The following is a 24,979-nucleotide window of genomic DNA, read 5'->3' as shown; positions in this document are numbered from 1 at the left end:
AAGGGGAAGGAGCCTGGGAGGAGGGAAAAGATCTGCCTTTGACATTTGTAACTGCCATGAACTGAAGGTCAGAAATAGTCCCTTCCATTAAGAAGTGGCTGTGGATGAAAGAACTCATAAGATTTATCATTGTCACTTCCTGTGACCTGGTGGTCTGAAAATGTTGTATAAAGGAAAGAATTTCCTATGCCTCGGCAATTTGTGAAGTACCAGCTTAAATTTGCAGACACTGTCTTGAGGATAAAAGGAAGCATTTTTCAAAGGCTATATAATCAGGAGATGTTCACCCAAAAGTATCTCTGAAGACAGGACAGGTAGAAGATGAAGAGGAGGACGAGCTGAGAATTTGTCTGACTTTGAACTTAACACAGTGGCCTGATAATAATATAGCTAACATTACTCTGGACTCAGCAGTGCTTACTTACTTACAGCTATACTTACAGCTGTACTTGCTTACTTACAGCTATACAAGTGCTTACTCTGTGCACAGTCCTCAGCTTAACAGATTTGGAAACAAAGACACAAAGAGAAATGCAGTACTTGGCCCCAGATCTCACAGGTAGAAGCTATTATCTATATAATGTGTGCAAGTGAAATTTTTGAGACATTTAGTTTGTATTGTCATTTTTTTTTTTTCTGGTAGTATGTTAAGGGAGTTTTGTGTTGAATTAAGTAACATTTTTAACTACTGTTTCCTGTGAGACACTGTCCCTATCCTAGATAATGCTGATGCTCATACCAGTGTGTACAGGTGGGCCCAGGAACTAATATGAAAAACTGTGCCTTTTGGTTTGTGGCAATAGCAACCATTTTCAGAAAGCCTGGTGTTTGCCTTTCTGCCTCTCCGAATCATGGTTTGCTCAACTCCTTTGTTCCAGAAGAACCACTCTTTTCCCAGTCGCTACACACCAGGCTGATCTCCAGCTGTTGATTCCCAATGTCCTGTCACATTGGTTCACACTGTTTTCTTTCACTGATGCCATTCTTCTGACCATTAGGCTTTGCATTGGCCCAGTGAGCTCACTTCCCACAAGTTATGACAACAGCTTATTGTGATCTGTTTCCTACAAGGAACCTGGAGGGTGGGGATCACTCGGCCACATCTACCTTTGTATTCACCACCTCGCCTTGCACATAGTAGGCATTTAATAAATGCTTGTGGGATGAGTCCATGAAGGAGAAATGGTGAGCACTGCCTCAGCTCTGGACACATTCCAGCACTTTCTGGTGGTTGTCTTGTCCTATCATGGCTCACCTGGCTCTGGGGTGATGAAATGATGCAGAAACAGAATGTGACCCGTTTGGTAAACGAGGACCAAGACACGGATGGGATGCTCTAGTTTCCTAGTCACTGCTCTAGAGTCATTACATTTGGTCAGAAACTCCCAAAGTCTGAATTTTTCTTGATTTGATTTCCATATTTCAATCTAAGAGTACCTCTCAGGCAGATCTTGAGACTGCCTCAGTACCTCCCTGAGTCATGTATCTGTCTGGTCATTAGCATTCCGCAAACAGGAAGTGCTCGATAAATCTTTATGGAACTGAATGAATTGATTGGACATAACCTTGGCAGCCATTAAGTTTACAATATCATCAGTCCTTTGACAACTGTGTTAAGTGGTTTGGACCCATGTGCGTATTTTCTTCCATATGTGTTTGGAAGACATGGCCATAAGCTAGAGTTTCTGGATCAGGCCCCCAAAATGTTTGCGGATACTCATTGTCTGCTAAATTGGAAGGTTCCTCAGACGATATCCTCTGTTATAGTCTCAGCACAACCGATTTACAGATTTAATAAGATGGTACCTGTCACCAGGGATGGGGAACAATTGGCCAGGACCTATCCCTCTGATGCAAGCTTCCGCTCAGCCTTGTCTTTAGGATCTTCGAGAACATTCATCAGTGTCTGTGTGCCCTTGCAGCTAGCGGGGCCTGGGAGCCCATGGTGGTCCGTGCGGTCGCTGCTGCTGCAAGCTGGGGAGACTTGGCACTGGGTCCTGAAGAGGTTAACCGTCAGGGGACGGCGCTGATCCAGACTCCAGTCCCGGTTCTGCCATTTGGGGGTCGTGTGGCCTTAGACACGCTAAGCTGCTGCTCTGTCACCTCTGAACGTCGACTAACGACAGTATCCAGCTTACCTACTTCACAGGCCACTGTGAAAACCAAAATAAAAATGACAGCATGCATGTGAAAGCTTAGAGTCTTATGGAAAAGTAAGTCATGTTAGGTTAATGATGCTGTTCAAACTTTTTTTTTTAGTTGATGGGCCACATAGATCAAGACCCTGGGGGCGCCTGGGTGGCGCAGTCGGTTGAGCCTCCGACTTCAGCCAGGTCACGATCTTGCGGTCCGTGAGTTCGAGCCCCGCGTCAGGCTCTGGGCTGATGGCTCAGAGCCTGGAGCCTGTTTCCGATTCTGTGTCTCCCTCTCTCTCTGCCCCTCCCCCGTTCATGCTCTGTCTCTCTCTGTCCCAAAAATAAATAAACGTTGAAAAAAAAAAATTAAAAAAAAAAAAAAAAAAAAAAAAAAAAGACTCTGGCTCCAGTGAAGACTTCAAGCTGCCTCGACATGATGCCCGGAGTTCTCCACTGAGGGTGCTGTCTCAGAACACAGCAAGACTCTGCCAGGACTTGCCGGTGACAGAGTGGACATATTCCTGTGTTCTCACGGCAGGTTGGCGATCGTGGCCCGGCCTCTGTGCCAGGGATTGGGGGAAAAAGTTATGTTGCTGTCTGGGCAGAAGCTGATTTTCTTACTAAGAAATCTGGCACCAGACGTGTGCCACCAGGACTGAGTTCTGTGGTGTCTTCCCAGCTTGGCGGACTCCTTGTCGCCCTGGGGCTCTGGGACCACAGTGTGTGGTGCTGTGGACTGGCTTAGGTTCAGCAGGAGCTGATGGGAAAGGTGCCTTGGGAAGATGGGCCAGGTCACAGAAAGAAGGGCAAGCACTGGCTAGTGGTAGCGGGGATGAGGCTCGAGGACTCCAAGCACTCTGAGAAAACACAGCAACCTATTGTTTCGGTCTTGGGTCTGGGAGTGCACTTCATGTACTGGCCACACATAGTACTGTGACCAGTTCCAAGATCAACTACAGATGTGAATTCAGAGCAGGACACAGTGCATTTTCCCAAGTAAGGAGGGTGACAGACACATATCTTCTCAGCCCAAAGAGGCTTCTACGAGAGAATAAAGGTCCATGTGATAAATGGGCCCAATTTCCAACCCCTCACCTAATTGTACAAGTAAGTTAAGAATTTTCCCATCAGATGGGGCGCCTGGGTGGCTCAGTCAGTTAAGTGTCCGACTTTGGCTCTGGTCATGATCTTATGCCTTGTGGGTTCAAGCCCCGTGTCGGGCTCTGTGCTGACAGCTCAGAGCCTGGAGCCTGCTTTGGATTCTGTGTCTCCCTCTCTCTCTGCTCTTCTCCCACTTGTGCTCTCTCTCTGTCTCTCAAAAATAAATAAAAACATTTTAAAAATTAAAAAAAAAAAAAAAAAGAATTTTCCCACCAGAGCAGAGGTATACAGAGAGAGCAGGTTCTGGAAGTAATGTGGGTCCTAGTCACGGTTTGAGGAAGGTGTCACTTTCGCTGTTACAGAGCAGAGCCAGAGTCTCTGGGCCAGAATGTGAGCAAGTCATTTCTACTACCTGCGCGTCAAGAATATAGCTTCTTTCTTCATGGGTTGTTACTGGACACACAGGACTCTAACTGCCTTAAAGAAGGGGCCACGGTAATTCTCCCCACATGAATCTCACTCTTGTGCCTAGAACTTTCCCTACCTTTCTGGAGAAAGCCAGTTTGGTGTCAAATTAATCTGGACAGACTGTGCTGAAGGCCTAAGAAAGGCAGACATAAAAGGGTAAGAATAAGGGTACAAATTCAATACCGTGGCCCGAGAGGCAGGCAGGGCTGCCAAAGGAGAGGCAAGAATTTCGTACATGCCAAGGACTTGAAGTCAGAAATAGAAGAGATGGGGCATGATGTGAAGGAAAGGCGAGCTGAGGCAGGAGGAAGTGTGGGCTTGCCCTCTGACCACAGGCCTTGGCTCATTCAGGGGCCTCAAAAGCCCTGAATGCACAAACAAGGGCCCACCGGTACTGGAGAGGGTCTCCCTTCTCTGCTCACAGCCTTCCCTGCTCCTGGCAGCGTCAGTATCTACCTGGCTCTGAGCTTGGCATTCAGAGCCTTGCCCTGTGGCCACAGCTGGCCTCTCCAACTTCACCCCCACCCCAAACAGGCTGAGCCCCTCAGCCAGGGCCTGTGCTAGAAGGCCCTCCGCCCTCCCTCCCCTCTGTGCTCGGAACATCCACCTGCCAAGCCCCAGCTCAGTCTCTCTGAGGGAACTCCTGGTGTCCCAGGACCATCTCTGTCCATGTCTCTCCCTGGCCCAACCCTCTGGCCATGGCAGTCCTCTCCAGGCCAAGGGGGCCTGTCACTCAGGTGTGCCTGCCAATCACCCGTGGGGATTATTAAATTACAGGTGCCGGGTCCCCAGTCTGGGTGATCTCGTTCCTGAGCTCCATGGGTGATGGGTGCACGCCCGGGCATGAGGCCCCTCATCTAAACCACTCATGGGGAGGTTTGCCTGTGAACCGGGTCCTAATCTGGGTGCTGGAACACAGGTCTGAAGGAACCACATTTCAATTTCTTTCTCAATAATTTGTTTCAAGCTTTCCTGACCCTAGGGCGATGGAAACTCAATTGTCAATTTCAGGGATCCCACCCTCACCTTTGGGCACTCAGCAGCGCCAGCTGAGTTTCCAGAAAGACTGTGTTGGTGACGGCAAAGCTGTTTATTCACTGAGAGAAGCTGACAAATATCCTGGAGCAAAGGTCAGTCCGTCTTTCTTGCTCTGACCTTGCCGCAGCCAGGGTCACACGCCCAGAGGAGGGACGTGGCGGAGGAGCTGGCGGGGACACACCAGGTCAGTCTGTGGCAGTGGCACCTGGAACCTGGGGGAAGGAAGGGTCGTGATGAGGTCCACTCAGTTTACTTAAAACTGAATGAAGTCTTCTCCCCGAACCTGCTTCCTCTCCTGACTTCTCACCTGTTGTTCAAAATCCTAGAGTCCTCTTTAAGCCTTTCTCTCCTCGCCCTAGAACAGTGTGGAACTTTAGAGGCATTTTGCCTAGTCCTTTATTAAAAAAAATTTTTTTAAGGTTTATTCATTTTTTAGAGACAGAAACAGAGCCTGAGTGGGGGAGGGGCAGAGAGAGAGGGAGACAGAATCCGAAGCAGGCTCCAGGCTCTGAGCTGTCAGCACAGAGCCCGACGCGGGGCTCAAACTCACGAACCCTGAGATCATGACCTGAGGCGAAGTTGGATGCTTAACCAACTGAGCCACCCAGGCACCCCTCACTTTTGAATAACTAGATTATTTTAAAAACCCCAAAAAACTAGATTATGAATTGCCCAGGGCAGGGGCTTTGCCTCATACTTCTTGGTTTCCCCTGCAGGACCTGGCGTTGAGGACTGCGTGATAAAAATCTCAGTCACCTCTTGTGTGTGGTGTATGCTGAGGGGAAACTTCAGCAAAATCCAGACATTTCTAGGCAGAAATGTCCACTGAGCCATTATAAGCCCAGAAGAGCTGGAGACATAAACCAGGAAGGAAATATTTGCCATACAGGGTGAGCAAGCCCCAAGAGTAGCCGAAAAACTCTTGGGGGAAAGAAGGGGTGCACAAGTCCAGCAGGTGCCCCAGAACAATAGGGGAGACAGAACACACTGAGGACCAAAAGTCAGAACCAGACTGAGGCTTTGCTGCAGCAGGAGGTGACCCAGCGCCTGTGGCCACGGGCCCAGGTCACCTCTGGCAAACACACAGGTGCGCCACTATTCCCGATGGGATTTCCTGGGCTCTCCAGTGACCCCTGCCCTTCCCAGGGCTGGGAAGTGTGGTGGTCCCTACTCAGCGGCCTCCTGTTCCATATGGGACTCCAGCCTGGCTCCCCAGCTTTCCTGCTCCGGCTGTGGCTGGCCGCTCTCCTCCCGTCCCTGTTCCTTCACCCCTGGGCAGGGTCTGATGCCATAGGGGGCAGCTGGACAGTCAGGTGATGGAGGGGCAGTTAGGCCCAGTACCAGCCACCGTCCTCTCCCTGCAGATCCCGTCCCGCTCCAGAGGTGGGGAGACACCAGCACGTGGGGGTTCAGAGACACACCACGGGCCCAAACTCTTCACCAGGCCCAGGGCCTCCCAGTCCCTATAGGGTCTTCAGATTCACCCTCTCATCTGATCTTCCCCCAAACCTTGTAAAGTGGGGGTGCACTGGAGGACATTCCAGCCATGCATCAGATGAGAAAAACGAGGCAGGAGGTGCCAAACATTCCACCGAGCGGGAGCCGGGACTGGGGTCTCCCACCTTCTTGCCCAGCACTTAGGGCAGGGGCAGGGAGAAGGCGTGGTGGGCTCAGCCTGGATTCCCTGCGGGGGGGGGGGGGGTGTTAAGTGGGGGCTTAAGTACAGTCACCCTAAGTGACAAGTGGCCTTTTGGCACTGGGAGGGGTGAAGCAGTGTAGGCTGTCTCCTTATGTTACAAAAGAAAGGGTCCAGGAGGTCTTGAGCTGCCCTGGGCCACAGGTTCTTGGAGTGCAGAGTGGTGGGGGATCCAGGGACTCTTACTCCAGGCTGGAATGAGCTGCATTGCACACTCAGTGTGTGGAACAGTCAGGACCCATGCTTTTGTCCTCTGGTGACTGGGCCACAGATCGGATCCCATTTGTGCAAGGTTGTGGGGCCCTTCTGCAAATCCCTTCGTTTTCATTCATGAGCGCTACAGGCACAGTATTCCCAGCCTGCCCGGGTTCACATCCCAGCTCCCTGTGTGCAAAGGGGACATCCCTATGCCACTGCCTAGGGTTTTTTTTTTTTTTTTTAATGTTTTTATTTATTTTTGAGAGAGAGAGAGACAGAATTCTAGCAAGGGAGGGACAGAGATAGAGAGGGAGGCACAGAATCCAAAGCAGGCTCCAGGCTCTGGGCTGTCAGCACAGAGCCTGATGCAGGGCTTGAACTCGTGAACTGCGAGATCATGACCTGAGCCGAAGTCAGACGTTTAACTGACTGAGCCCCCAGGCACCCCGTAATGAGGTGATACACATAAAGTCTTTAACTGAATAGCGCCTGGCCACAGTAAGTCCCCACAAATATCGGTTGGTGTTATTATGCACTTATTCTAGAGTTAGAAGAATGGGCCGTAGAATTGTTTGGCTATGCAAGTGTAGGTGTCTGCCTGCATACCCCCGTCTGGTCCCGAGGCCTCAGGAGGAAGGTGTTGCAAGGTCTGCTCTGTGGTTTAACTGACTTGCATAGAACCTCCTTGGTCCCTTCTCCAAGGGTGGACCAGGAGGCCCTCACCTGCTCTGCATCCTGGCAGGGAAATGTCATCAGCAGCTGACTGCTCTCTGACCCGTGGCCCTGAATCACCAAAGAACTGAACACCCCAGGGAGGCTGGTCCCTGCCCACTGGCTGATCGCTGAGAACAGGTGGGTCCTGAAGGCTGGGCCAGACCTATTTTTGGGGAGGCGAAGCAAATCCAAGCCGAGATGTTGGAGAGAATTAGAGAAAACACCCCCATCTCAGCTCCCATCTGCCAGGCTGGGGCTGGGCACGGCACCACACGAAAGCAGAGCAAGGGGGACTTGACTCAAAGCAAAATGACCAACCAAGAGGCTGGGAAAAGAAGCAGGTTCAGATCGGAGCCAGGAGCTCCTGGTGGGGTCAGCAGGGTGTTCGGGAGGCTCGGGCTTCTCTCTATGAAGGTTTGGGGACCAGAGGGGCCTGGGACATGGGCAGAGGACAGTGACCTGAGCAGAGTTTGGTGACCTGAGCAGAGGGCATCTGTTCCTGTCCCTCTCCTGGGGCAGTGAGGCTGGTGCCCCCTGGGCAGCTGAGCCCTGGGCAGGCTCAGGGCCAGTGCGGCCTCTCTGGGCGGGGTTCTCCAGTGCAAGGCATGTGAGCACAGGCTAGGGGTGGGGCCGTCAAGTTAGGACCAGCAGATATGTGTTGCTGCCCCTCCCTGGCCACACCAAGGCTTTGGCACCTTCTTCCCCACCCATCCATTCCTCTCCAGCTTCAGTCCTTTACACTGAAGTGGACTTTTAAAAATAGGTAAAGCACATGGTACACAGTGGAAAGTTCCCTGTCCTGCCCCGCCCCCCCTTCCCCTCCTCGGGGCAATATCTGTGTCCTTACTGGGATGGTGCATGGGTATGCTAGCATAGAAGTTAATATTCTCCCTTTCTGGCTTTTTCTGGTGGCAGAGATTCCTCTGAGAGTCTGAAAAAACTCACTGAAATAGGGTATATACACACACACACACAAATTAGTGTGCAATTTCAGGGGATTATAACACACTCTTGTGGCCCTTTTGATCCTACTCAGCAAGGAATTCTGGTTGTGACGTGTCTGGGTCTGATCCACATTTTCTCTCCTTAACACTGTTACCCCACATACACACTTCCCCTGCCTGCCAGGATTTGACAAGATTTCAACAAAGGAGAGCTTCTAAGGCCTTGATGGAGCAGCTTAAGCAAGCAAGCCGTTCAGTGCCTTCTTTCAAAAACTCCATTATACTGAGGCCCAAATAAAATCTAAACTCTTAGAATGGCTTGGGAGGCCCTCTACTCGTGGTGTCCCTGAACATCCCTCCTGGTCCCCTCCAGCCACGATCGCCCTCTGCCCACACAGCTCTGGCCACACCGACCTTTCTGTCACACCCAGGTCTCACCTCAGGGTCTTTGCTTAAGCTGCTCCCTCTGCTAGGAAAACCATTTCCCCTGTTGGCTGCAGTGCTGGTTCCTTCTGGTGTCCCTCCCCAGCCACTCTCGTGTGTACCCCGCTCTCGGCACCCCTTCTCGAGGGCACCATCCCATTTCATTTTCCTCAGTGCGCTTACTCTTCTGAAGCTGTCTGACTTCTGTAGCCATCTACCGCCCCTGCCACCAGGACACGAGCTCCGGGAAGTCAGAGGCCTTGCGTGTCCCACCTCTAGTGCCCAGAAGGGGGCACTCAGTAAATGTCTCTGCATTGACTAAAGAATCTTGGAGATCAGATATGAATCGTGACTCAACTCTCCATCCCATCAAAGTAGCTCCAGGCCATCCCTGGCTCCCGCTCTAGGCAAAGTTCCTGCCTCTCCCTCATTTCTCTATTCCCAGATGTCCTACCCTTTTCCCAGATCTCTGGGGCCCCTCCTTCCCAATCAGCATCTAACAAAAACTCTTTTGTGATTTTATGCCCGGGGGATTTAATCTGAGTCAATTTGGCATCTCCAGCCCTGGCTCAGCTGAGTCCAAAGGTCTGATCAGTGTTTCCAGCGGACCAGCCAGCAACTCTGTCATCTGAGGGCTCTGAGCTCCACCCCAGTGGGACCAAGGGTACTGATGAGGCCGGTCCTCGCCTCGCTCCCTGAGCTGCCATTCCTGGGCCAATAAACGAAGCCTGAACAAGTGAGAAAAGCAAAGGCTATTGATTCAAGGGCTTGCTACAGCAAGGGAAGTCAGTCAGCCATGGTCACTTGCATTTTAAAAGAGACTCCAGGGTAGGTGGAGGGGTGGTAAAGCTTTATTTATAGCAAAGAAATGGGAAAGATTCAGGTACCTGGTGCCTTCTCTGGAGGCTGTTGGCGTGCGGAAGCTGGAAGGCAGGTGACTATAAGCCAGGCATCCTGTATGACTGGTTGGGGGTGCATATTTGACTCTCTGGCTGGTCCTAAGTTGCACAGTGGACAAAAGTTAGGGAAGTTGTCAGTTCTGGCCATTTTGAGCCAACTATTCCAGAAGTTAGTGGTTAGCTTTCTGAATTGTTCCTAGACATAGTCTGACTTGTTACAAACGGGACCTATGGATTACCTGGGTGGTTTACTGTATTTGAGGAGGTGATTTCCTGGCCGGGTTTCTGCAGGCTGTGGATGTCCGAGGTCTGTTTTTCCATATGGTCTGGCCATTGTCTGTGTGTTCAGTGCAGATCAGTGTTTTGGGGACTCCTCCCTCCTTCCCTTGAACATGGAACATCCCGGGCCAGTAGAACCGTCAAGTCTTTGATCTCCTCCATCCTGCAGCTCTCTGGCGAGAGCCTTCGCGGTGCAAAGAATGGAGAGAGGTGCAGTGAGAGGGGCAAGAAGGCCTGGCGGTGAGGCACACGCACCCACGAGTCGTGTGTTGGGTTCAACGCAGGGATTCTGAGTTGAGAAGGCTTTATGAAAGGTGTGGGGTTTCAGGAGTGGGATTGCTACAGATGGAAACTGGGGAGAGACAGGGGGGACACTCTTGGAAGGGAATACGATGAGGCAGGGGGCAGGTGGAGAGACCTTAGGCTAGTCACTTCCTTTGAGTCTTAATTCTTCACTGTGTACAGCCTCTGTGAGGCAGACATGGTGTGCATGAAGGTGCTGTGAGCTGTGAAGGTTTCAGCATGAGGGAAGGCTTTGGGAAACACCTGGAAAGGGCCTCTCTTATCAGAATAAGGAGGCTGAATGTACCTAGACAGTGATAATAATAATGCCAGCAGTGGGGCGCCTGGCTAGCCCAGTCGTAGCACATGTGACTCTTAATCTCAGGGTCATGAGTTCAAGCCCCACGTTGGGCATGGAGCCTACCTAAAAAATCAGACAAACAACCAAGCACTTACTGAATTGGAGTCACTGCTCTAAGCCTGCAGAGAACCCCGGCAACAAGCCCATGAGGCAGTTACTATTATTATCTCCATATTACAGGTGAGATACCTGAGGCACAGAGCAGCTGAGGAGTTTGCCCTGAGTCACACAGTGTCAGAGGGGAGAGAATGCTTACATTGCGTGCTTTGCACAAATCAGCAGCAGCTGTGTACCCTCAAACGCTGCCTCCTGATTCAAGGTCTTTGTCCTCGGATGTGTGTCCCAATGCATCATCATCAATCAGCTATAATAAAAGTCAGCTTTCACTAAATACCAGGCATGGTGCTAAGTATTTGCATTTAACTCATTTATTTTAAAAAATTTTTAAGTTTTTTTTTAATGTTTATTTATTTTTGAGAGAGAGAGACAGAGTGTGAGCAGGGGAGGGCAGAGAGAGAGGGAAACACAGAATCTGAATCAGGTTTCAGGCTCTGCACTGTCAGCACAGAGCCTGACATGGGGCTTGAACTCACGTACTGTGAGATCATGACCTGAGCCAAAGCCAGGCGCTTAACTGACTGAGCCACCGAGGTGCCCCTTTAAAAAAATTGTTTTAAGTTTATTTATTTTGAAAGGGGGGGAGGGACAGAGAAAGAGAGAATCCCAAGTAGGCTCTGCACCTGCCAGTGCAGAACCCGATGTGGGGATCGAACTCATGAACCATGGGATAATACCCTGAGCTGAAATCCAGAGTTGGAAGCTTAACTGACTGAGGCACCCAGGTGCCCCTGTACTAACTCATTTAATCTTTGTTCCAGCCCTCTGAGGTAAGGAACTGTGATTATCGTTTCCACTTTATGGAGGAGAAAACCAAGGAGTTGCGTGGCATAGCCCATGCCTCTGACTTTGGACTCTGCACGCCCACCACTGTACCACACGGCCTCTCTTCAATAAGCAAGGGCTGGGACTACTCACCACTCAAGCCCTGATCCACACAGTGGTCCGTGCCTAGGAGCCAACTCCACATCAGTGGTTCTTGCCTTTCTCGATCACAGACCTCTTTAACACTCGCCCCAGGAAAATGTGTGCATGCACACACACTCACACCCCTTAAGAAATTCACAGATCCCCCTCCTCCTCAAGCCTTTCCAGGGCAAGTGGGTGATGGGAAAGACTTCTGGGGTGAGTGTTTCAGCCGGGGGGATATTCTCCAGTCTGGAACAAAAGGGCATGGCTTTGAATTTTAAGAGATTTACTTTATTGAGAGAGTGAAAAGTCGGGGGCGCCTGGGTGGCTCAGTCGGTTAATCACTCTTCATTTGGGCTCAGGTCACGATCTCACCTTGGTGAGACTGAGACCGGCATTGGGATTGTCTCTCTTTCTCCTTCTTCCTCTGCCCCTCCCCTACTCACACACATGCGTGCACACACTCTTTCTCCCTCTCAAAATAAAATAAACAAACATAAAAATTAAAAAATGAAATTCCAAGGGCGCCAGTGGGCGCAGAGCCTGCTTGCGATTCTGTTGCTCCTCTCTGCCCCTCCCCCACTTGTGCTCACACTCTCTCTCTCTCTCTCAAAATAAATAAACTTAAAAAATAAAAAAGTAAATACATAAAATTCCATAGCTACTTTTATTTACTTCACTAGTGAACAGAACAAAAAGCAGTCCATCCTGAGAATCCCCATCTTTGGATCAATTTAATTACCCACTTCTCTCACACATCTAGTCAGCTGAACACTGCTGGAAGAAATCTCATAATTCTGCCGATTTATGCCAATGCACATTTATGGGGTCTAATCCCAGCTGGGTCTTTAACACTACTTGGCAGCTTTTACTTGTACCAGATAAACACTCACACCCTTTCTCACGATGGCCACTCCAACCCTTCTGTAATGATTCTTTGAGCTTTAAAAGTTTTCATGTGTTAGAAACATAATTGCACAAATTTTAATTCATAGCCTCCAGGATTTTTATCCAGTTTCTCCATGTACTTGGGCTCTTGACCCTTTATTTTTTGGATAATTATTTATTTAGAGGCTACCATGCCTGGCATTGGGCTGGGCTCTAGGACCCGACTGTGGTCTCTATTCCCACGAACTTTACAGCCCAGAGAAAAAGACTATCATTCCACAAATAATTACAAATATGATGAGGGACACTAAATGTGTTGATGTGGGGATTTCAGGAAGGCCTCCCTGAAGTGGTGGCCTTTCAAGCGGAGTCCTGAAGGATGATATGTCAGTTTGGAATGCTTTGGGCTGCACACAACAGAAAATCTAACCGACAGTGAAACCATAAGGATGTTTATTATTTCCTTAAGAAGTCTAGCAAAGGGGCGCCTGGGTGGCTCAAGTCAATTAAGTGTCCGACTTTGACTCAGGTCATGATCTCATGGTCCGTGGGCTCAAGCCCCACATTGGGCTCTGTGCTGACAGCTCAGAGCCTTGAGCCTGGTTTAGATTCTGTGTCTTCCCACCTCTCTCTCTGCCCTCCATGCTCACTCTCTCCCTCTCTCAAAAATAAACATTAAAAAAAAAAAAAAAAGAAAAGAAATCAGAGCACTTTATCAAAAAAAAAAAAAAAAGAAGAAGAAAAAGAAGAAGAAGAAGGTCTAGAAGCAAAGAGTTTCAGGGCTTTTAGATAGCTCAACAATATCAATATCAATATCGCTGATATCCCTACAAATTTCTTAGCTTTTCCCTCAGTCATAAAAGGGTTGCCATAGATTCAAGCGTGACTTACACAACATCATTCCGAAGCACAAAGAAGAGAAAGGGTTCTGGTTCCCCAGCAGCTCTCTTTCAGAAGGGCACAAGAATTCACCCACAAATTCCCAGGAGTTTTTCTCTTTTTTCCCCCCCAAAAGTGGGTCATATGCCCACCTCAGGCATAGAAAAAAGGGGGTTACCATGACTCAGTCCAACCAGGATCGATCCCGTAGCACAGTGAGGATCCTACCTTCTCTGAAGATATTGCTGCTTATCAGACTCCTCAAATGAGGATTAAAGGGTTTACCAATTCTGGATATGGACACCTAGATAATTCAAATAAAATTAACCTTCATACCAATAAAACTTAAACTTTTAAAAAGTCATCTTAAAAGCATCAGTGGGGTGTCTAGGTGGCTCGGTCGGTTAAGTGTCGACTCTTGGTTTCAGCTCAGGTCATGATCTCATGGTTCGTGAGTTCAGACCTGCATTGGGCTCCGGGCTAACAATGCAGAGACTGCTTGGGATTCTCTCTCCTTCTCTCTGCCTCTCCCCTGCTTGCGCGTGCACACACACACTCTCTCTCTCTCTCTCTCTCTCTCTCTCTCTCTCTCTCTCTCTCAAAATAAATAAACTTAAAAAAAAAAAGCATCAGAGAAGTAACAAGATTTGAGGAATTGCTGAATTGTGATGCTGAGATACTGAAGAGGGGAAAGTGGAGACGTGAAGTCTCTTCTGAAGGTTGCTTATGCCCTGGGGCTTTGCTCTGGAAAAGGCTGAACTGCAATTGTGGCTGCATGGAGGGGCTAGGGTGAACATTTCAAAGTCAGGTGGTTCTGGATTGCTAGTGCCCTCAAGAGCTGGTAAATAATAAGTTCTTTTTAGAGAAAGACACTATTATCTTGAGCCTCAAGGTATTTCTATAAATAACTTTCAAAAACAATGTCCAGTACACAAAGATAACCCAAGGACATCAGACAGCATGAATAAGAACAGTAGGTACAACAGGTCATAGTAGTAGACTCATAGGGTCTCCAGATATTGAAATGATCAGCACAGATTACAAAACAATAAAATCCAAGAATGGAAAATTTGGCTGGGAAATAGAAACTTTAAAAAATGATATTACAAATGTTAAACAGGGGGAACAATGTAAATTCTGGAACTTAAAACTACAATAACCAAAATTAAGAACTGAAAGAATTTTACCAGCAGATTAGAAATAGTAAAGGAAAAATTAATTAACTGGAATACAGGTCAGAAGGAAATACCAAGAATGATGCATAATGGGAAAAAAAGAAAGGAAATGCAGAGGGGCGGGTAAGAGACATGATATCACAATGAAAAGGTCTAAGCAGAGTCCGAAAGGAAAGGAAAGAATGGACATAGGCAATAATTGATGAAACAATGGCTCAAAAATTTCCAGAGTTGATGAAACACATTAAATCATACATTTAAGAATCCAACAAATCCTAAGCAGGATAAATACAAAATTCACTGCCTTACACATTAGTGAAACTGCAGAAAACCAAAGACAAGGAGAAAATAGTAAAAGTGGTCAGAATAAAACAGACAAATTACCTTTAAAGGTCACAACAGGGGTGCCTTGGTGGCTCAGTAGATTAAGCATTCAACTTCAGCTCAGGTTATGATCTCATGGTCTGTGAGTTAGAGCCCTGTGTTGGGCGTGAAGCCCGCTTTGGATTCTCTCTCTCTCACCCTCTCTCTCTGCCCCTCCCCTGCTTGCTCTCTCTCTTACAAAAATAAATAAACATTTAAAAAAATTAAAAGCCACAACATTCAAAGGACCCACACTTCTTGATTTCAAAGCTTACTCCAAAGCTACAGGAATCAAGACAGTGTGGTAATGGCATAAGGGTAAACAGACAGGTCAGTGGAATAGAATTCAGAGTCCAGAATAAAACTTCACATTTATGGTCAATTGATTTTCAACATGGTGCCAAAAATTCAATAGGGACAAAAGTCTTTTCAATAAACAATTCTGGGACAATTGTATATCCACATACAAATAAATAAAAGTGGACCCCTACCTCATGTGATATATAAAAATCAGCTCTAAATGGGACAAAGACCTAAAAATATAAAATTCTTAGAAGAAAACAATCACAGGAATAAATCTTTGTGACCTCAGGTTAGGCAATGGTTTTCTAGATATAACACCAAAAGCATAAACAACTAAAGAAAAAATAGATTAGACTGTATGAAATTTAAAACTTTTGTGCTTCGAAGGATACCATCAAGAAAGTGAAAACGCAAGGGCACCTGGCTGGCTCAGTTAGTAGAACATGCAACTCTTGATCTTGGGGTCATGAGTTCAAGCCCCACATTGGGGGTAGAGTTTACTTAAAACAAATAAGTGAAAAGACAATCTACAGAGTAGGAGAAAATGTTTGCAAATCATATATATGATAAAGGACTTTTAATGAGAATATATAAAGAACTCTTACAATTCAGTAGTAAAAAGACAAATAACCAGTTAAGTAATGGGCAAAGGATTTGAATAGACATTAATCCAAAGAAGACACACAGGGGCCCCTGGGTGGCTCAGTGGGTTGAGCATCTGAGTCTTGATTTCAGCTCAGGTCATGATCTCATGGTAGTGAGACCAAGCACTGCATCGGGCTCCACGCTGGCAGCAAGGAGCCTGCTTGGGATTTTTTTCTCTCCCTCTCTCTGCCCCTCCCCTGCTAGTGCTCTCTCTCTCAAAATAAATAAACATTAAAATAATTAAAACAACAAACAAAGAAGACATATAAATGGCGAATAAACACTTAGAAAGATGCTCAACATCCATCATTAGCCAGTAGGGAAATGCAAATCAAAACTACAATGAAAAGTACTTCATCTCACACCCACCAGAATGCTAAAATAAGAAAAGACAGTTAATAGCGAGGTTGATGAGGATGTGGAAATCTGGAACCTCACATACTGCTGCTGGGAATGTAAAACAGTACAGTCACTTTGGAAAACAATTTGGTAGTTCCTCAAAGGTTAAACATAGGATCACTCTATGACCCCAAAATTCTGCCCCTAGGTATGACCCAAGAGAAATGATAACATTTGTTCTCATAAAAACTTGTACATGAATATTCATGGTAGAATAATAGAAAAAAAATGGAACTGAAACGTCCATTAGCCAATGAATGGATAAAATGTGTTATACCCACACAACGGAGTACTATTCAGCCATAAAAAGGAACGAAGTGCTGATATATGCTACAATATGGATGGACTTTGAAAATACGCTAAGTAGGGGTGCCTGGGTGGCGCAGTTGGTTAAGCGTCCGACTTCAGCCAGGTCACGATCTCGCGGTCCGTAAGTTCGAGCCCCGCGTCAGGCTCTGGGCTGATAGCTCAGAGCCTGGAGCCTGTTTCCGATTCTGTGTCTCCCTCTCTCTCTGCCCCTCCCCCATTCATGCTCTGTCTCTCTCTGTCCCAAAAATAAATAAACGTTGAAGAAAAAAAAATTTTAGAAAATACGCTAAGTAAAAGGAGGTAGACATAAAAGGCGACACATTGAATGATTCCTTTTACGTGGAATTGACAGAATAGGAAAAGATCTATAAGGACAGAAAGTAGATTAATGGTCACTGAGGGGTGACAGGCAGGGGCTGGGGGGTAGATACGGGGAATGAAGGTGACATCTAAATGATAAAGGGTCTGTTTCTGGGATGATAAAAATGTTCTAAAATTTGTGGCAATGGTTGCACAACTTTTGTGAATATACTAAAAACCCACTTAGGGACGCCTGGGTGGCTCAGTTGGTTAAGTATCCGACTTTGGCTCAGGTCACGATCTCACAGTTTGTGAGTTCGAGCCCTGCGTCGGGCTCTGTGCTGACAGCTCAGAGCCTGGAGCCTGCTTCGGATTCTGTGTCTCCCTCGCTCTCTGCCCCTCCCCCACTCATGCTCTGTCTCTCTCTCTCCTTTAAAAATAATAAAAACATTTAAAAAAATTAAAAAACCCATTTAATTGTATACTTTATTTATTTATTTATTTATTTTACTTTTTTTTATTTTACATTCAATGTGGGGCTCGCACTCAGAATCCTGAGATCAAGAGCTGCATGTTCTACCAACTGAGCCAGTCAGGCACTCCTAGCTGTATACTTTAAATGAGTGAGTTATATGGTAAGCGAATTACATCCCAGTGAGGAAAGAGAGAGAGAGAAAGAAAAGGAAGAAAAGGAAGAAAGGAAGGAAGGAAGGAAGGAAGGAAGGAAGGAAGGAAGGAAGGAAGGAAGGAAGGAAGGAAGAAAGAAAGAAAGAAAGAAAGAAAGAAAGAAAGAAAGAAAGAAAGAAAGAAAGAAAGAAAGAAAGAAAGAAAGAAATGGAGAGAGACTGTGTGAGCAGGGGAGGGGCAGAGAGGGAGGGAGACACAGAATCCAAAACAGGTTCCAGGCTCTAAGCTGTCAGCACAGAGCCTGATATAGGGCTCAAACTCATGAATGGTAAGATCATGACCTGAGCTGAAGTCAGATGCTCAACCAACTGAGCCACCCAGGTGTCCCAGGACTTTTTTTTTTTTAGATCCAACTGTTATGCTCTTTACTAAAGATAAAGATACTTCATAATTATAAAAAGGTTCAATGGTTTAAGAAACAAAAAGTTCAAGGGTTCAATTTACCAGGAATATATAATAATTCTAATTTTTTTGTACCCAATAACATGATCTCAATGTATTTAAAGCAAAAACTAAAGTAAACAAATACCTGATCATAGTAGAGATTTTCACATACTCTTTCAATAGATAAGAAAATCAGTAAAGATTTAGAAGATTTGAATAATATTATTAACTATATGTACCAAACAAATATATAGAATACTATATCTGAAAAACTGCAAAAATACACATTCTTTTCAAACACACACAAAGTATTTATAAGTGACCATATACTAAGCCATAAAGCGAGTTTCAACAAATCCAAAGGGTTAAAATCATCCAGAGTTCATTTGTTAGGCACGACACAATTATGTTAGACATCAGAAACAAAAGGACAGCTAAAAAACCCCAGATGTTTGGAAATAAAATAATATGCTTCTAAATAACTCATGAATCAAAGAAGAAATCAGAATTAAATTACAAAGCCTGAAATAAAGAATTAAAAAATATTACATATCAAAGGTTGTGGGTTACAAGCTATTGATGGAAATTTATAGCCTTACATAGTTAAATCAGAAAAGAAGAAAATTTGAAAATTAATGAACTTAGATGCATCAAAAAGTAGAAAAACCAGCAAGTTAAACTTGATGAAATTAGAAATAAGGGAATAATAAAGATAATTGAAAGCATACATTACACACAATAGAATAAAAATAAAATAAGCTGGTACTATGAGAAGACTAATGAAACTGATCAACCTTTGGTCAAATGAAAAAGAAAACAAAGGGAGAGAGAGAGAAAGAGAGAGAGAGAGAGAAGACACAAATGAACCCTGTAAGGAATGAAAATGAAAAACAGGGCATTACTATAGTCCCTGCAGACCTTCAGAAGAAACCAAGAGGATATTAGGAACTTGACACTAAAGCACTGGAAAATTTTTATGGAATGGATACATCCCCGAGGGGGAAAAAGACAGTTCATAAAATACCCAAGGAAAAAATAGGAATTCTGAAAAGACCTGTAACTTAAATGAATTTACACACCATTTTAAAATTTTCCCCATCCCACATGGCTTCCTCAGCAACTTCTATCAAACTATCAAATATTTACAGAAGACAATGAGGTCGGTATTGTGCAAACCCTTTCAGAGAAAAGTAGTAATTACTTTCGCCAACTTATTTTGAGCCTAATACAATATATTGTAAATATGTTTTTACATTTAATATTTATAAAAAATTAATATTAATTTTTGTATAAAATATAAAATATATTTTTAAAACTTTTGAAGAAAGGGAAGATGGAATAGGAGGACCCTGAGCTCACCTGTTCCATGGATTCAACTAGATAATGCACCAGTTTAAATAACGTATAACTTTCTATATATTACTATGTTTTGACATTCTAGAAGAATTTTTTCCGGCTTGGGAGAGACAATTCTTCTTCTTCTCTTTAATGTTTATTTTTGAAAGAGAGAGCGTGAGCAGGGGAGAGCCAGAAAGAGAGGGAGACAGAGAATCCCAAGGAGGCCCTATGCTGTCAGCACAGAGTCCGACCGTGACCTGAGCTGAAATCAAGAGTCAGATGCTTAACCCACTGACCACCCAGGCGCCCTGAGAGACAATTCTTAAGAGATGGCCCAGCTGAGAGCATCATCCAGAGCTGTCCCTCCTCTGTCCTGCCCTTTTCACTCCAGGAGGCAATACTCCTCTGCCTTAATCATCCCAGGGCTAGGTGCCAGGCAGCTAGGGACCAGCCCTTTAATCCAAAGCTGGCCAAAATTATTCCAACTAGTCAGTTCTAAACCCTTCCCTGCCTTCCTTTTCCCCAGAAACCCCAATAAAGTCTGTAGCCTAAACCTTCTCACATCCCTTCTGCCTCCTGACTTTGGTGTCTTTCCAATGTGAAAGTTTTGGGTTTTTTTGTTTGTTTTTTTTTTAATCTACAAAAATGGCTTTGTGTCTCCTGTTTCTAGGACCTGTGAGATCCCCCCTACCCCCGTTCTGTCTCTTCTGTGGCTGCATCTAACCAACCACCTCATAAAAACCACGAAATATGTCATCTTGTTACTAAAAACTGATAAAGGCAGTATGAGGAAGATAAACACAGGTAAATCCCATTCATGGAAAATGATACAAAAATTCTAAAACATACAGTAGGAAGTTGAATCCAGCAATATATAAAAACGAATGACACATCATGTCCAAGTTGTGTTTATTATTATTTTAGTAATACAAGCTAAGTTTAACTTAAAAAAAATCAATTAATGAATTTACCATATTAACAAACCAAACAAGAAAAATCATGCATCCTCCCCATAGCTGCAGGGAAAATATTTAATACAATTTGACATATATTTATGATACAAAACTCTTAGTGAGTGTGCCTGGCTGGCTCAGTTGGTAGAGTGTCCAACTCTTGATCTCAGGGTTGAGTTCGAGCCCCATATTGGGGCTAGAAATTACTTTAACAATTTTTAAAAACAAACCAAAACAAAACTCTTAGCAAAGTAGGAATAAAAGGGGACTTTTAAAATAATTTTTTATACATTTTATTTTTGAGAGACAGAGACAAAGCATGAGAGGGGGAGGGGCAGAGAGAGGTGGGGGGACAGAATCTGAAGCGGGCTCCAGGCTCTAGGCTCTGAGCTGTCAGCACAGAATCCGCGGTGGGGCTCAAAACTGAGCTCATGACCTAGGCCAAAGTCGGTGCTCAACCAAGTGAGCTACCAAAGTGCCCCAATCTCCCTTTTTTTATGAAGTTAAAAATACCTTAATGTTATATTATATACCCTTATCACATACTGTACCTTACTATGTACATGTATACTTATATATACATTTTGTGTACAGAGTTGTGCACATAAGAATACGGCCACTGTATCTTCTGAATGATTTAAGGGATTTCCAAAGGTTATTTTCACTATGTAACTTTTGCCTTATGTACTGCTTTTAGAACCTAAATTTGGTATAAGGTACAACTCCATTGTTGATGGATTTAAACTTTTTTTTTTTTTCTTAACATTTATTCATTTTTTTTTTATTTTTTTTTTTAACGTTTATTTATTTTTGAGACAGAGAGAGAGAAACAGAGCATGAACGGGGGAGGGGCAGAGAGAGAGGGAGACACAGAATCGGAAGCAGGCTCCAGGCTCTGGGCCATCAGCCCAGAGCCCGACACGGGGCTCGAACTCACGGACCGCGAGATCATGACCTGAGCTGAAGTCGGACGCTTAACCGACTGAGCCACCCAGGCGCCCCAACATTTATTCATTTTTGAGACAGACAGAGCATGAGCAGGGAAGGGGCAGAGAGAGAGGGAGACACAGAATCTGAAGCAGGCTCCAGGCTCTGAACTGTCAGCACAGGGCCCTATGCAGGGCTCGAACTCACAGACTGCAAGACCATGACCTGAGCTGAAGTCAGAAGCTTAACCGACTGAGCCACCCAGGCACCCGCACTGTTGACAGATTTAAGAGCTATTTAGGAGATTTGGTGACTGCCTGGAATAGAAGGGAGAAGGAAAGTGATTCCCAGGTCTCTTGCCTAAACAACTGAATAGATGGTGGTTCTGTTTACTGAGATGGGGCCCACTGGGGTAGGAAGAGTTGGAGGGTAGAGATGGTCGCTTATCTTTCCCAATATTTTATGAAAAACTTCAAAACTGCAGAAAAGTTGACAGACTGTATAGTGAACACCCATATAGCTACCATATAGGTTCTACAACACACTTACTGCTACATTTTCTTTTTTATATCTTCCCACATTGAATAAGCTGAATGTGTGGGATCTAAGAGACTTCCAAGTGTCATGTCTTGTAGGCTACTGGTCTAGAGGACAGAAGCACATTCAAAAAGCAGGCTGCACATGCTGCCTCCCCCTCTTCACCTCCCATTCATACTCAATTCCCTAGAATTAGGCCTTGTAAAAAAAAAAAAAGGTTGCTTACTTATTTATAATCTCTACACCCAATGTGGGACTTGAACTCACAACCGAGAGATCAAGAGTCACAGGCTCTTCTGACTGACCCAGCCAGGTGCCTCTAGAATGCAGCTTTTAATATCTTCCTTCTTTTTAAAAATGTTATTTATTTACATATTTATTTATTTATTTATTTATTCATTCATTCATTCATTCAGTCAGTCAGTCAATCAGTCATTTTAGAGAGACAGAGTTGTGCACGCATGCGCATGGGAAGGGCAGAGGGCGAGAGAAAGAGAATCTCAAGCAGGCTCCATGCAGAGCCTGACTCAGGGCTCGATCTCACGATAGTGAGATCATGACCTGAGCAGAAATCAAGAGTCTGATGCTCAACCGACTGAGCCACCCAGGTGCCCCTAACATCTACCTTCTAAAGATTCTTTCACTAACGACACCAACCACTGAAGACCCCAAAACTGAACTCATCGTCCTCCTCCTGGAAACCCTGCTCCTCCTCCTCCTGTACATCTTACCTTACAGTTACCCAAATCTCAAATTTAGGGTATCTCTGGTAGCAGGCAGGTTCTTTCACTCTCATCTTTTAAATATCTCTAACAGATGTCCTCTCCCTGTACCATTAAAGCTCTGGATCTCAAAATTTCTCATTTGACTGATATTAATGAGCTACAATTTCAACCTCTGAACTGGTCCCCATCGCTATCCTTTCTCCAGCTTATCTATTCATCTGTCCATCTAATTTATCTTTTTAAAAAGTCTGTTCACATCACTTTTCTTTTGCAGTATTTTACAGTTGCTTATACCCAGATTGGCATGACTTCCATAGTCCTTCAAGATCTGCCAGAAAGTATGACTACCCTTAAATTTACAACCTCCCTGCCCAGTTACCCACCCACATCATTTTTACTACTTACTGGCTCTTCAAATATACCAATCACACTTTCTGCTTTATTGCTGCCTCCGCGAAGACCTCCCTGAAAGCTAGGAGACTCCCAGAGAATCCCGAGAATACATCTAATCATTAAATATTCAAGTCTCCATAGAGATAAAAATCCTTGAGGGCAGTGCTTTGGTCTTCTTTATGGCCAGAATACTTAGTCTCACCACCTAAGAATACTCTACCTGACACAAAACGGACACTCTGTTTACTTCAGCGGAACTCTGCATACATCCAGTGCTTTGTACACTCTCCCCTTCTCTTCCTGCAAAATCCTACCCAAGCTTGAATTCCTTCTTGAAGCCTTCAACGGCGCCAACACGTAGTTAGGGGCTCTGGCTCCTTTATCCACTGCCCTGAGCTTAACAAATTATACTTTAATAGTTTATCTATATAACTAAGTGCCGTAAATGTGAACACTTTCCCTTTTTCTTGGTAACTAACATCAATCCTATCCATGCTTCTGAGCTCAATCCACAACCACCTACCCTGATCCCCAGAGAGAATTACTTCTTTTAACTCTCAGCTCACGAAGCCTGCAATCTATTTAGCGCCTGATGGTCTTTCATTACCGCGGCTTACTATCGCGTTCCCGGTTCCCTCCCTGTCCACGCTGTAGACTGTAACCTTGTAGGGGTGGGGAGGGCGATCCTACCTTTCTGACTCGCCCTCCAGTACTTGGCGCTGCGCTTTGCAAACGCAGCCGTAAAGCACCTCCGGGAAGCTCACGAAGGGACACAGCCCTTTGGAGACGTCCCTGCCGGCGGACCCGCCCCCTTCCTGATCCCAACCTAGGCGGAGCCACGCGCGGACGGGGTGATCGGAGGACTGGGCCCGGCCTTGCCTGGCTCAGGCCCCGGGTCCCAGCGGCTTTCGGGAGGATCTCTGGACATCCGCCGGCCGCTCGCGCAGGCGCGGAGACGTTCTTTGAACACGTGACCCAAGCCCTAGGCCCCAGTTGCCCGCGCAGGAGTGGGACGAGGCGCGGACCTCTCTCGCTGGTTGAGCGTGGTGCTGAAGGACAGGCGAGGGAGCTGCCAAGACGCTGCTTCGTTAGAAACAGCCATCCGGCAACGTAAATAAATAAGAGGCTGGGGAGAACCGAGAGGCAGGTGTCTGTTTGGGAGCTGCTGGGGTTCAGCTTGTTCCTAGTTGGGGCAGGACGGCGGTCCTTGCCTCACCCCCACAGTCATAACTGGGACCAGGGAAGTCCCGCTTTCTGGAGACTTGTCCCCACGAGACACGAGTCTTCTTTCTGATTCTTCCAGCTCCTGTTTCTTGGGGGCAGCCTCCGAGGCCTGAAGAGTCCTGCCCCTCCCCTCAGGCGTGGGCATGATACTCTCCTAACTGGACTTCCGGGTTCCTGCCAGGCTGGCTGCCTACCAGACGCTGCAAAAGGCAGATCTGAACCCTGCTTGAAACCGCCAGTGCCCTCGTGGGCAGAGGTGCCAAGATGCACTTTTAAACCCTTGCGGAGGAGACATTTGTGATGACCTCCTGCTTATCATTCCAGCCACATCTGGAAGGGAGACCACCAAAGCCTCAGGCCCTCTCAGCCTTAGTGCTTCTCTGCCTGAGCTGTCCTGCCTGAGACTTACCTGCCCCCTGCACCTTATACTACTACTCCGACCTCCCCCGCACAGAGGCTTTCCCCAGTATATACATACAGCCCTCAAACCTACTCCCACCTCGGACCAGGCTATCTGGCAGCCCCCTGCAACACAACTTAACACACCTGTTAGGCTCTTGGGTTATGAGCAACTTGATGGAAGGGGCAGTGTTTTCTGGATGTGTATCCCCCACGTCTAGCATAGTGTACATCGGTAGGCGTTCAGTAAATGGATATGGAATGAATCAAAGTATGGACTCCAAGAGTGAAGATTTTAAAATGTAGGGCTGGGTTATGGCACTTTGGGGGCTTACCCAAGACATGAAACCATATCTTTTGCCTTTAAATGATGATAGCTAGCTAACAAGGTGACACTGTTGTTCAAATATGTTAATAAATTCAAGATGACAAATAGTGAAGTTAAGCTGTTGAGTTATGGTACCATCATAGCCTGTGGAATGGTTCTGCTCAGAGGACAGTGGGCCTCTGGGGCCAGTCACTGAAGAAAATCCTACCAGGCTTAGAAGGGTGTGTTTGTATGTGAGACATTAAAGACAATGAGGATG

At 46.0% G+C, this 24,979-nt stretch overlaps 1 protein-coding gene and 1 long non-coding RNA gene across 4 annotated transcripts; one reads left to right on the top strand and one right to left on the bottom strand.

The window, feature by feature from the left end:
* Window positions 1-1,519: 1,519 nt before the first annotated feature.
* LOC112872250 (uncharacterized) lies at window positions 1,520-24,847 on the bottom strand. 3 transcript variants are annotated; one of them, XR_015255100.1, is made up of 5 exons: window positions 23,460-24,847; window positions 9,856-9,953; window positions 9,605-9,715; window positions 4,731-4,954; window positions 1,520-2,153 (listed from the first exon to the last, which is right to left on the bottom strand). XR_015255100.1 is itself a non-coding variant. In XM_086718124.1 (4 exons), the coding sequence occupies exons 2-4, from the start codon at window positions 9,935-9,937 to the stop codon at window positions 2,014-2,016; spliced, it is 333 nt and encodes a 110-aa protein (XP_086574250.1). In that variant the 5' UTR covers window positions 9,938-10,079; window positions 23,460-24,847; the 3' UTR covers window positions 1,520-2,013. The 3 variants fall into 3 exon arrangements, 2 of the variants coding, with proteins under 2 accessions (XP_086574250.1, XP_086574251.1); XM_086718124.1 differs by lacking the exon at window positions 4,731-4,954 and having other exon boundaries at window positions 9,856-10,079; XM_086718125.1 differs by lacking the exon at window positions 4,731-4,954.
* LOC147578348 (uncharacterized) lies at window positions 2,536-20,129 on the top strand. The gene is made up of 4 exons (XR_015255101.1): window positions 2,536-2,673; window positions 5,459-5,632; window positions 7,379-7,488; window positions 19,905-20,129. It is a non-coding gene; the product is annotated as an uncharacterized LOC147578348 (long non-coding RNA).
* Window positions 24,848-24,979: the final 132 nt, after the last annotated feature.

Source organism: Puma concolor, chromosome C1 (assembly GCF_028749965.1).
Source record: "Puma concolor isolate L17-30 chromosome C1, mPumCon1.1.hap2, whole genome shotgun sequence".
NCBI lineage: Eukaryota > Metazoa > Chordata > Mammalia > Carnivora > Felidae > Puma > Puma concolor.
The sequence above is the reverse complement of the archived record's forward strand: the minus strand, read 5'-3'. Positions and strand labels throughout refer to the sequence as shown.